The 14,121-nt window shown below is 36.8% G+C and overlaps 1 protein-coding gene across 3 annotated transcripts in view; it reads left to right on the plus strand.

The window, feature by feature from the left end:
- The window catches only part of ACSS3 (acyl-CoA synthetase short chain family member 3), a 159,918-nt gene that overhangs the window by 19,700 nt on the left and 126,097 nt on the right, over window positions 1-14,121 (plus strand). For all 3 annotated transcript variants that reach the window (XM_045187309.3, XM_045187310.3, XM_024579713.4), the window contains exon 2: window positions 12,226-12,370. In XM_045187309.3, the coding sequence (XP_045043244.2) occupies window positions 12,226-12,370 (145 nt within the window). The remainder of the gene's footprint in view (window positions 1-12,225; window positions 12,371-14,121) is intronic.

Consider the following 14,121-nt stretch of genomic DNA (forward strand, 5'->3'; position numbering starts at 1 on the left):
TTCATTGTATATAAAATTATGTTCATGGTAGGTACAAAGTACTCTCACATTAACTCATCAACAATGAATAGTTGTTCAGACTGGGAGCGTGGCTGCCTGACAACCAATCCCAACTTGTCACACACCAGTGTGGACCTCGGGTAGGCTACTAACCTCTCTGTACCTCAGTTTCCTCCTCTGTAAAATGAGGATGCTATTAGCATACATGCAGAGTTGTTATAAGAATTAAATGAATGAATTTATATTAAATGCTGATAGTATTGTCTTGGTGCAAAGTGCTGCATTGCTGGTTTTCATTTTATTTTGCTGGTTTTATAGATGGGGGAAGAAAAGCCTGGATATGTTATTTTGCCTGCAGTCTTACTGCTAATAAATGACATGTCTGAGGTTTGAACTCTGCCCCTTTGACCTTAGAGCCCAGGCCTTTACACTCCACTACATTCCTTTCAACATCTACTGGCTCCCTTCCATAGTCTCTTCGTTGGAATTAATCTCATCTCTGTCCTGTGCTTTCATTATAGATAGTTTACACTTCTGTCAGGAAATCTGCCACATTTTCCTCCTTATTGTAGTTATTATAAATCAGTCTATCTTTTGAGAGTGAAGAGCATGTTCCTGGCTATGTTTTCCTCCATTCCTTCACAGGCTCAAGTCTAATCAACAACAAATTATTGTTAAATTTGTTAAACCATGATTGATAATAAATTTATCAGTAAATAGGGGGTTGTAATCTACTAACATCTCCTTATAAAAAGTGAGTTATTTCTAATAAACATTATATATTCATCACTGGTATATAGATTTAGTATTTTAGTATATAGATAACCAAATGTATTCATTATCTTTGGACTTGATTCATTTAACTTTTAAAAAAGAACTTGACATTTGTTTTTATTTTTTTATGAAATTGTGATGAAATGAAGACCCAAATAGTAGGTCGTCAATGAAGGAAATTGGACTATGATCCAAAGAAGGAAGATCATATCAGAAGGTAAATTATCTGTTGGACTTCCAGTTATTTCATAATGACTCTTTGCAGACGACCGAAGTCAGTAGCTGAGACTATAGGGCTATAGGGAAGGTTACAACATTGTGACTACTAAATGTGGTTGTGTCGGAGGGAGGAAACTTTCAACAGTTATTTCAAATTGAAATATTGCCGTTTGTGGAAGAGCCACACTGTTCACAGATTCCATTACATTTTGTTCTTGGAATTGAAGGGTGTGGTGAAATTGAGAGGAACATTTTATATTTATTAATTCAACTTTCCATAGCTGGGTAATCAGATTCACAGAGTAAATGCTATCAATTTCCTTCTCTAAAAGAAGTAATTTTTTTGTGCGTCAGAGTTTTGTTTCCATTTATTTTTATTTAAAAATTGAATAAATGCATGCTTAAATAAAAAGAAATTAACTCTCAGCACGGGGAAGTTGGTGGTGATGGGAATTCAAGGAAATAAGAATCACGGAACATTTGCCACTAGCTAGCTCCTCTGGCTCTCAGAGACCAAGGCCGTGGGACTTGTCAGGCTCCCGACCTCTTACAAATCCTGCAGAGATGGACCACGTTCATTGACCCAGCCCAGTGTGTGGGTCAGATACACCCTCCACTGTAACTTCTTTGATGAACAAGGCCAAAGTGAAATACAGGATGGGCTAAACTCTGGTATTAGGTATTGAAAAGCCTGATTCAGGGTAGGCTAGGGTGAAGAAGAGAAGAAATCAAATTCAAGTAAGATTCCCTCCGAATAGCTGAGTCTTTCTGTGCTAGATATAAGCTAGCAGCAGTTAGCAAGGAAAAGGCAAGAGAAAGTAGAAAATTATGTACAAGAAGAAATCCATAAGGAGTTTCAAGAACTTTCTCCTTTACGGAGCTCCTTCTGATGACCCTCAGCAGTCAGTGCCTTTGTGAGCTCAGACACTGATGATGTCACAGCTTGACAACTTTTCACGGACATCGAACATTGTTGTAGTGACTATATAATTACACTAGTGGCAATTCCTCCCATTTTGTTTGCCCTGGAATGTATCCTGCTGTTTCTTAAGTTATGAAATATGTCAACTTTAAAGTTTGTTTGAATTTGCTAAGACTGACGAATCTTAAGACTTTTACATCAGTCAGGATAGACTAAATTTTGAGGCAGAAATAAACAAACCTCAAATCTCCCTGGTTTGAAAAGCCCAGGTATGTGTCACTCATACAAGCTTATCTTGGGTTACCTGGGAGATTTGCTCCAAATTGCCCATCCTCACTCAAGAATAGAGGCTGATAGTTACCACTTGGAATGTCACTCATTCTTGTGGCCGATGGAAGAGTGAAGAAAATGTGGTGAACACGCATTAGATCTTAAAGATGTCTTTGATTTCTTCTGTGGCCACGTCACGGGCCAGAGCAAGCTTCTTGGTCCTGCCTCATTTTATGGGTATGAAAGTGCAGTCTTGTAAGTGCCTGGAGCGAGGACAGCAGAAATCACTGTGGATAGTGGGAATGATGACGACGGATTTATAGCAAATCTCTTGTGTGATTGGAAGGTTCTATGTAGCCCTTTATTATAACTGTTCAGCAGCTTGAGGTTCATTTTGATAAGAAAAATAAATAAAAAGAAGCAAAAATTTTATGGCCTAATTTTTTGTTTCTGAAACCTGAGTTTAGATGTTGTCATAACTATAAGAAATGCTCCTTTTTACTAGGTAAAAATTAAAAAGATGTTTTCAGCTCTGGCTGCTGTGGCTCAGTGGATTGAGTCCTGGCCTTCGAACCAAACAGTCGCCGGTTCAATTCCCAGTCAGGGCACATGTCTGGGTTGAGGGCTGGGTCCCTGGTTGGGGGTATGTGAGAGGCAACCACACATTGATATTTCTCTCCTCTTTCTCCCTCCCTTCCCCTTTCTCTAAAAATAAATAAATAAAATCTTTAAAAAAAGAGGTGTTTTCATTTAATGACAATTTTTTAATTAATATTAGTTACACTAATTATAAAGTTGATAATTCAGTAACACCAAGAGCCAAGCAATTTTGACTGTTTTAATTTATATTTCATTAAATATATTTAAATCACCTATTCAGTACATAAATAGATGTTCATAAAAATTAAACAGCACAGAAATAATTCATTAGATAAAAATATAGACTATCCCTTTTCCATATTGTCCCTCAAATTTTTCTTTACCCAGAATTTATCACTATTAACATTTCCTTCTCCATTTGTCTAGACTCATTCTTGTCCTTTTATACAACAGAGATTAACACACAAGCAACTTGCTTTAACAAGTACATTTTGGAGATATATATCTTCTCCTAAATTGTTGAACTAATCTATTTGGTCATCGACATGATATGAGAATGCCGGTTTCTCTACTCTCACCACACTGCTTATTTTACCTTCACATCAGTCCCCTGGGGAAAACAGCATCTCATTGTTTTTATGTTCATCTACTTTGTTGTCAAGGCTGAACATGACTTTTTGTTGTCGTTTATTGGCCATTGTTGTCTTTTTCCTCTATGGAGAGTGTGCTGAGATTCTTTGCCTATTGGATTTATTTTCTTATTGATTTTTAGGTACACTTTAAATGTCATTGAAGTTGTAAATATGTCTTTCCTCTTGGTGTCAATGTTGAAAATATGCCCTCCCCACAGCTTTATGTTGTCTTCTATTTTACATCTGTATCTCTCTATCTATCATCTATCATATCCATATCTCTATTTACTGTCTGTCTATCTTTCTATCTATCATGTATCTATCTAGCTATCATGTATCTACTTTCCTAGCTGTTTGCCTATCAATTTATCTATGCACACAAACACACACACACACACCTCAACTGAGTTTGAGATGCTGGTGCTGAGTGGAGTAGATTTCAGAATCCAAGTAAGGATCCCTGTTTACTTGTTAATTCTGATTTTGGTTACTGGAGTCCTTCTTCCTATGGCCTAATTTTCAGGGGTCATTTAAGGGAGAAGAGGGGTTTTCAGGTGGTAATGATACATAGGGTTTTTAGGCCTCCGGGAAGTTATGTAGAGCCTGTTTCCGTTCTATGGGCCTTAAAACTCCTCGAGGATCATCTGTGCAGAAGCACTTCCTGTTTCAGAAAGTTAGACGGTAGGCTGTTAAACATTTGTTTGATGTGTTTGTGTGTATGAATGTGTGTGTGAGGGGGGTTGCTTATGTCTGAATTATACATCCAAACATCCGTGGTCCATCCTTTATTTCTACCTGCCTCTGATCTTGAAGTTATTTCAGAGTTTTATTGACTGATTTTTTTATAACAAGCTTAGCTGTTTTATTACATGCTTCATTAGGATTTACAGGTTTCTCATGAGTGTATTCTGTAGTATAATTGTATAAATTCTTCTACATCTCTGTCTTCTTTTATTTTGATTTAACAGTGTGTAAAACGTCACAGAAATGTTTCTGGACCCTGAGAGCTTGTTTGGAGGTTCTAGCAGGGGAGCGCAGCTACTCATATACCGTTGACCGAAGACCGGTCCTCTCCTCTAGTTGGGAAGCTCCTCCTCTTTGACCAAGAGCACAGCTTTGGAGGGATGCACCTGGATCGGTGAGGGAGGAAGGGGACCCCACCCTGAGCCAGCCAGATCAGCCCAATCAACCCTGGCAATCAGTGGGGTGACAGATATAGCGGCCAGATCACCCTCACATCCTGTTTCTGTATTAGTATACTTGGATCTACCGTGTTTCTCGTGACTTCTGGACTTAGTCATTCTACTTCTCTCTGCCTTATATATTCCCCAAACTTCCCACTGTTCTTCTGACCAGTGGTCGCAGCATTTCTAGTGGTTCCACTATTTTTATCCATTTAATTTCAGTTTTTTGGGTTTTTTTTCTGTTTTTCAAGTGGGCTATATGATATATTTTAGGTTGCTTGCGATTTTCTGCAGAAGGAATCTGGGGCAAGAGTAGGGTAGGATAAAGAATATGAAATGTCTTATTTTTTTGCACAGTGGAATTAAAAGCTGAGTTTAAAGAGTTATTCACAAGACTATTGACATAACATTCCAGTAGTTATATATAGAAACTATATAGCCCTGACAGAGACTCTATCATCTATCCATCTATTTATCTATCTGTCTATCTATCTATGAATATAAAATGCTAATACATATGGGACACACGGAGCATCACAAATGAATGAGGACAGCAAGCATTAGTCAAAAAAATGATGCTTGAAAAGTTGATAAACACATACAATTATACTGCCACATCACAGTATGTATACACATGTATATCATGCAGTGCATGTATAATGTAAATATATATCATATTGCATATATATATATGAACAAATTAATGGCACCTTGAAGAGATCAACTAAAAAAACAAGAGTAGAATTAATTATCTTAGAGGAAAAACTTGCAAAGGAAAATGATAAGTTTCTTTGACTACATAAACATTTTAATTTTTTGTATCTTGAACATCATGATTTAAAATTAGTGAAACAATTTAGAAAATAACTTGTAATAATGTCAGACTTAAGTTTAATGTCCTGTGTAAAGTGCTTTAAAATATTGAGAAGACATTGCACTTACTACTAGTAATAAAAGAAACTAAAACGGAAACTATTTTTTACTTCTCGAGTTGGAGAAGACTTGAGAATGGTTTGTCTTTGGGGGAGTGTGATGACATGGGTTTTCAGGGAGTGCTGATGGTCATACAAGTTGATTCAATATTTCCAGAAAGCAATTTGATTATTTTATCTGTGTGTGTGTGTATGTGTTGGTTGATTGTAGGAATCGAGCCTGCAAATATAATGAAAACAATGTGACCAATATTTCTCTACAAGAAACATCATCCCGGGATAACTTAAAATAATGACAATACTGTGAAAGGCAGTTTAAAACAGTGTAGGATTAAGTTAAATGACAGAAATTCATTGCAAATTTAGATCATTTCCAAATAAGATAAAATACTAAAAAATTAATTACCAAACATAAATTTATCCACTTTTTGCTTTCTTTAAAAGAAGGGCTAAAACAATTTTGGTCAATTAGTAAAACATGTTTTGTGCAATGCAAAGAGACTTTTGTGTGTGTGAAAAAGCATGTGCTGTTAGAACTCATGAAAAAAATATTTATGTCTGCTAATCCACAGAGTGTTAATGTAAAAGACAGTTCATGATTGCTTAATTCTTAGTTTTCACTAGAAGTTGAGGTTCCTGAGGGTTAAACGTTCTAACTGATAATTTATATAATTAAACCTATTCGAAATAATAACAGGAACATCTTTGTGTGCAAGGAAAGTAAAACATATGTTTCAGTAAAAGAAGCTATGAGGACTGAAATACATGTTGTTCAGGGAAAATAAAGTAATTTTCTCCTAAAGAGAGACCAAAACCAAAAACTGGACAAAATTTGAATATATAAAAAAGAAAGTTATAGAGGTTTGTAAAAAAAACAATCTTTGGAGAGGAATTTGTGTTTGTTCAAGCTGGTTAAGATTGAAATAAATTTATTCGAATATCAAAATTACACTGGCACAAAATTAGAATTGGTCTTCTCTTTTTTTTGGAAGGAAAAGTTTTGTTGGACTTTTGATCTGATTTTGATAACAAATTGAAAGTTCCTTTATCTTTTAAGTAGCCTACCTAAAAACAAAGAGGTTGTACTTTTCCGAATAATTTCTGTGCTTCATGTTATCTCTATGATCAAGTCTTTGATTACTTAATAAACCTAGTCTCCTCATTATTAAAGGAGCTAGGTTTTGCTAGCAATTGAGAAATCTTCTGTATTTACCTTTGAAATCTTTTTTGTCACTTTGGTTGAACAGATTATTAGGTACTAATTCATAATGACCTATGACCCTGTTTAGTCCAGTTTCCAGTCCATTTCATACTCTTGACAAACTTCCCCAAATCAAATTCTAAATGAAGTGCTTCTAATTCTAAGCTAACTTTGAGATTTTTATTAGGGTCCAAAAGCTTTGTTCCCTCACATATAGAAGAGAAATATTAAACCAATGAGGCTTTCTTGCTTTGCTAGATCACATGGGGAGCATTGTCAGATAAATGGTGACTGAGCTTCCTGGGTTCTATTGCATGGGTGAGTATTATCAATATATTAATATATTGTGGAAATTATATAAAATTTATACCAAGGAGGGGGAAAATTTCCCCTCATGCCTCTTGAGTTAATATGGCTAGACTAATAAAATTGACTTAAAACAGATTAAAAGGGGAAAAACTGATTTAATTTGTGCGCACAGGAAGATAAGCTAATACTCAGAGAGGGACTAAGAAAACAGGAAGCTTTTATATCTTTTTACACAAAGAACAAAAATTTGTTGAGGGGTCAAAAAACAACTTAGGTTTAGGTGCTCATTTGTGGGGAATCTAAGCAAAGGATGAGCTTGAGTAGTAAATTAGTAAAAAAAAACAAAGTAGAAAGGTTAGTTTATACATGCTTCTTCTCAGCCTTGAATTCTCTGATTCTGGTGATAAGGATATTTCTCTCTGTCTCCAGGTATAGGGAGCAAACCTTACACAGGGACTTATTTCTTGCTTGCTGGAGACAAAGGATGGTTAAGGTGTCCTTGCATTGGCTGGTTTTCAATTAGTTTTAACTCAGAATAATCAGTATTCCAAAGTGGCATATTTTGGAGTTGTCTGCCCTATGCCTCAACATTCTAAAATTCTGGCTGATAATATCAGTTATAATTCCAGTTATCTTCTTATAATGAGTATGTTACAGAAATAAAATTTATTTGTCAATTTAATTGTGATAAATGCTTATATCTTTAAAAATGGACATTTTTAAGTTTTGTCACTTATGGAAAGTTACTGTTTTACTTTGATGCTTCATTTTTAGAGAACTTCATGGAAAGGACTCTGATAAATATTTTAGAACACAAGTTTCTGATCAATTTTGGATCATACCACTGAAGTGAATTTAAGGAAACTTTTTCTCTTAAGCTGTATATGACTTACAGCAATTTTATAAAGTATATCTTTGTGAACAAAGATGAAACAATCGCTTTTTCACTCTACCTGATCCCTCTGGAATTCAGAAACTATCAAATAGCATTCTTTATTTTCAGAGCAATATTATTATTTGAGTTCAGCAAGAGTCTGTTCCCCTTGTAGGGAGGCTACTGCTTCTTCTGTGGCTAAAATTCTATTACAGAAAATGAATTATGCCAACCTGGGGAACCCCTTTTGAACTGTACTCATAATGACGGGGGCTCTCATTTCACCAGTCAAGGGATTCAATAGGTCTCCGATGGTCCTACAGCGTTTTCCCCGTGCCTAGTACCTTCGGGTCTTTGGTTCAGTGAATCACTTTATCATAACTCATGACCTGTGCCCACTGGGGTTTATTTTCACTTGCACTTGGCAGAAAAATCTATATGGGAGTTGCTTAACTTCTTATCTACTTGGAAGTTATTACACAATCAGATTATTGGTTACATCTATTTCACTATGTAGTCCATCAGAGACTCAGCGTTGATTATCACCCTTAAATTTACACATCACAGAACAAAACTAGAAATGCCGGGTGATGTCTCTAACAATGAAGGGATACGATTTTTAAAATTTTATTTCCACAGTGGGGTCTTGGTGCAAATGAAGAATATACGGTCAGAAATTTATCTAAAATTTTAGGGGCTATTACTGAATCTATTGCCAAAGCCATAGCTGCACTAGAAAAGTCCTTCCATTTACCTTCTCAAGTTGTTTCAGGTAACTGAATTGCTTCTGACTATATTCTAGCAGAACAAGGCTGTATCTGTGTTGCCACTGTGTACTTGAATAAATTCTTCAGGACTGATTGAAACACAATTGTACAAAAAACAGAGAATAAGCATTGGTTATAGGTGCCTCTACAGGGCTTTTGGTCTTTTGACCTGTGTAGATGGGATGGCCTCATGGTTTAGAATTATTCTACAATTTGGAATCAGTGTCCTGTTTTTAATTTTAGGAATAATGGCTGTTAATAAACCCTAACTCGACTGTCTTTCACAATGCTATAGGAACTCCACAGAGTAATGCCAGCACAGCATTTCGAGTTGATTTCTAATACATACAGGCCCTTAGATGGACATTTAAAAGACAAGATTGAAAATGATTTGAACACCTATGTTGAACTTTGCTAGCTTTTGCTTATTTCATGGGACTGGATGACAAGCCTTCCTCCGCTTTGGCATGCTTGTTGCTCAAATGTGGCTTAGAGGCTCCCAAGGCCACCACTTCCCCTCCTACGTGGGATATGACATACCAGGAATGAGTGTTCCTGACAACAGGGGATCACTATGTGAAAACAGGAGAAAATTGAGAAAATCCACTCCAATTGATAAGTGATGCTTTTGAAAAAGAATACCTTGATCAAAAGGGGGAAATGTGAAAATTGACATAAATGGAACCATTTTAAAATGGAACTGGAGCAGCCATTTAGAGGAACTGCCTTGCCTGTCCTGTTTCTGAACCTTTAAACTGGGCCAGCCCACCCACATTCCGTGACACCAAGAATGAGAATTTCCTGTTGACAGGACCGATAAAAGTGAAATGTTACCTAGTGACCACTTCACCTGACCTGTCAATGAAGTACAAATATGAAATCTTTTAAAAAGAACTTACCTCATCTTCCTTTTTTATTTCATAAAAAACTATGATTCCCTCTTCTGTAATACCGATGCTATCTGGGTTTTTAACTAAATCTGTTTACCCCAAAGATTGCAATTTGGGGATCCCAAATAAATACTTTTGCCTCATGAACTGGTTCTTGTATTTTAAGCTGACAAGATAGGCCGTCGGTTGGAGGTTGGCTGAAAATGATAATTTTGGACATATTTTTTCCAAGTATGAATGTCCAGTGGGCTATGGGCTGTAAGTGTATGGAACTCAGAAAGGAGATTAGGCTAAAGCCAATGGTGGAGGTTGAAACCATAGGAGTGTAGAGATCACTTAGAGAAAGTATATACAGTGAATAAAGGAATGAATATAGAATGTTAGAGCTTACTGTCAATTAAAAATTTGGCAAAGGAAGAAGATTCCATGAAAGATATTGTTGGTTTGCAGACCAACCCCCATACACAGAAGGCAAGAAGAAACCAAGAAAGAGGCAGGCCAATCCAGACTGGTAGGTAGCAGATTTAATAAGCAAGGTGACTTACATTCCAGTGTCTTTGGCGGCTGCAAGATGAATAGATCTCTGCATCCACCCACTAGAATCTTAAACATTTATATAGAGGTCTTAACTGGATTCAGTCATATATCCAATCTGAATGGTCTCAACAACACCTTACTCTCTTCACGTTATGTCTTTGGAAAGGCTGCTAGTTTGGGAATAGTAGATGTGATGTACATTGCAAGATGGTGGGAGGGTGAGAAGCCTCCAATTGTCTGGGTTGAGCTGAAGGTGAATTATAAAGTAAAATTCCATGAATATTTGGAATTGAAAGGGTCCCTTTCTGTGAAATGTCAAAACATGATTGTATATTGAGCACAAAAAGTAGTAGAGTAGAAGTTGTAGATAAAGGGAAAAAGAATAATGACATCAAGACATGTTCCAGCAACTCAACCTTCCTGTGTGTCTGAAATGCAATCTTTTCAGAAACAAAAGCAAATATAACAAAAAAAAAATACACAGGGATATCTTATGGGAGATTTTTTTATAAGACATCTTTCCTTATTTTTGCCACAGATGTTGAGTAAACTTTACCTTTTTCTTGATGTGTTAGTTAATTATGCTGCATATCAAGTAACCAAAAAATCTCCAAATCATGAAAAGCAGTTATTTCCATGTATCTGTAGATTGTCATGGGATCAGCTGATCTAGGATGTGTGGAACTGGAAACGTTTCTCCAAGACATTGCTGTCTGGGTTGAGCTTTCTGCTTCTTGTGGGCTCTGTCCCCACCTGCAAATATTTTTTTTCTGGGCTCTAGGCTGAAAGGGAGGCAGCAGTGATACTTGGAGACTCTTCTGGAGAAAGCAGAGGTGAGGCAGAGCGAGCCTAGTGTCCAAGTGCTTTCCAGGCCTCTGCTTGCATTGTGTCTGCTGATTAAATAAAGCAAGTCACGTGGATACGCCAAAACCAAGGGAATTATTCTTCACTGCAGGAGGTGGGGGTGAGGAAGAAGAGACAATGTTTTTGAACAAATAGTGAATCTCTCCCCTGGTAATTCAGAATCATTACGTTAATTACTTCTTGTGCTATGCTGTAAGGTAGTCATAGCCAGTGTTACTGAAGTATTTAGTGTTGTTTGATTGTGATGAAATGATCCCTCCTTCTGCTGCCTTCTGAATCTATTACTACTTAATGCTGCCACTGTGTCTACAGCTGTTCTTAATTCCCTGCTTAATTTCACACAAGGCTCTTTGAGTGAAGACCTGACCGTGATACTCAACTACTTAATAGGAATTTTCTTGTTTCTTCAATATTCTTTTTCCTGTTATTTGGTGGTGTTATAATGTTTGTTTGTCTGACAAATGGACCATTATTGTGCTTGTATTTTTACTCTAATCCCCTCCTCCTCAAAAAGTGGTAAAAGCTGTCTTTTCTTTTCATAAAAATGAGTTATATTTTCTTAAAAATGTATTTCCATCCATCTACATGATGTCTGTATTTTCAAAGGAAGGCATTGATCAATTAAGAGGTGAAAAGTACTGAATTGCAAAATTTCATAAAAATTCAAATTTTATATGCCATGCATTGTTGATTAAAATTACAAAGCATTTCCAACATGTGGAAAGAGCTTATATATTTTTTATGTAATTGCAGACATCATATTTAATTGAAACTAATATAGTATCTATCTGTCCATATAGATATCTTTCAAAGAAGACTTGAATTTTCCAGGAAGTCTGGTTTTTTCTTTTTTCTTTTTTGCAGCAGCTGCCCAAGCTGCAGTCACACATTTATCATCTGCTCCCTCAGCTATTGCATCCGTGCTGCCTCCACACAATTCATTGTATCGATGTAGATTATTTTATTGCTCTATACTCTAGTTTCATCCTACACAATAAAATCCACAAAGATGTCACCTGAAGAGTGAGGTATTTTTTTTTTAGTGTACATAAAAGTAAATATGTAATCATTAAAATAAAAATGTCACTTCTGTACCGTCTTACACATCGAGTGTATACTATCGTTACCTGGCTTAACATACACAGGAAAGCACTGTTGTAAGGGCTGCCAACCTAGAAATGTGCAAGCCTAGTAAGTATCAGTGTCTTTTGAAAAGAGTCATTCACTTTTACTTTCCAATTATTTTTCAGGTTTGTGGAAGGAATGCTTAACATTTGTTATAATGCCGTTGATCGTCATATTGAAAACGGTCAAGGAGATAAGACTGCGATCATCTACGACAGTCCCGTTACAAACACTAAGGCAACTATCACCTACAAGGAAGTCCTGGAGCAGGTAATACCGTGAATTTCCTGGCATGTTATTTGGAAGACACACAGAAATTATTTACATAGCATGTGTTATCATTGTATAACCTGTAATTCTCTGAATACGTTGACATGTTAACCGTATTTTTCTTTGGATGCACATTGGAAATAGAGGTGTGCTAACTCATCGATAGTGTTATTATCCCTTAAATTTATATTTTATGGTACTGGAAATCTCTAAGAGTATGTTTAAATCCTTTCTGGCCTTTGTTTTCCATCCCTCTTGCCATCGCCTCTTCCAGCCATTCTAAATTTAGCTTTTACACTATCCAAGCTATCTCCCAGCTTCCCTATTACCGGGGCTGCTCATGTCAGATCATCACTTAAACTCACACCAGAGATTTTTTTTCCTTAAGAAACAACATATTACTCTACCCTACCTAGAATTTTTTTCCTTAAAAATCGCTGTTACTCAGAGAGTAAACTGGGGACTACTATGACGTATAACATGCTTGGATTCTGATCATGGCATCCTCAGTTTCATTTCCCGGTGTCTGTGGCCATGAACACGACCATTTCTTCACCCTGGGTGTCCTTTCACTCCCTCAGGCACTCTTGGCCCTTTGTAGCTCCTTGCCCGTGTTCATTCCTTACCCTCATTTACTCTTTCTTTGTTTTTTTTTTTCCCTCACCAGTGTAGTTTGTGTGCAAATCATGCTATTGACAGATGAATTATGAGATTGCCTTTTAACGTTAGGGTAAGAAGAGGGTTTCAGAAGCAATTATAACAGCATTTGATCATTGTGGACTGTGGGAGAGCTATTCTAGCTGTGTGGGGCACTTACCATATTCTGCCAGGTATAATGTGCAACCTTATTTTTCCCTCAAAAATTTGCACAAAAAGTGCGCATAATACACAGTAAAATGTGGTATGTACATCTGACTTAAAGGGAGATATTAGTGCAGGCCGGGGTTTCTCAACCTTGACACTACTGACATTTTAAGGGAGAGACTTCTTTGTAGTGGGTGCTGTTGTAGCAGCATCCCCCTTCTCTACTCATTAGATGCCAGCAGCAGCACGCCTGTCCCAGTTGTGATCGTGAATGACTCCAGATGTTGCTAAATGTCCCCTGTGTGGCACAGTCACCATTAGTTGAGAACTACTGGTTGAACAGAGTCTGTCATACTAGGATTTGCAAGCACTTGCCCTTAAATTAAGGCTCTTTGAATTGCATTTTTTCTTTTGCTTTTTAAATATATTTTTAGAAACTTTGTTCAACTCTCCCTGACTCTCTGAAATTAATATCCTTTTGCAATGGCAATGTTCCTGTTTAACCTTCTAAGAGAATACAAGAAAGGCAACTGAGACAAAACAATGAGCTCCCCAATCCTAGGTTCTTGCAAATAATCAAGAGAGAAAGCAGGAGCCAGTTTCGCTCAGGCCGGATAACAATCCCAGTCTCAGCTGATTTATATGTTGAAGGATTTATGAAAAGGGAAGACCAAACAACCAGACTCAGAAAAATAGCACACCCCAAAGAAGGGGCAGCAAAGGCGGGTTAGGAGAACACACAAATTTTCTAGTAACTAGACTTGCTGACTTGAATCAATATCCTATAGATTGACAGAGGAGGTACACTTAATTAGCCCAATTTAGGTTACATGCCTAAGGTACCAGGCAGTGGGAAAAAATGTCCTGTCCTCTCTGAATTTCATCACAGGAAATGGGGCCTCTTCTAGGACTCTAGTTAGGGAAGTCCAATCTAATAAGAAGGGATA

Source organism: Desmodus rotundus, chromosome 3 (assembly GCF_022682495.2).
Source record: "Desmodus rotundus isolate HL8 chromosome 3, HLdesRot8A.1, whole genome shotgun sequence".
Taxonomy (NCBI): Eukaryota; Metazoa; Chordata; class Mammalia; order Chiroptera; family Phyllostomidae; genus Desmodus; species Desmodus rotundus.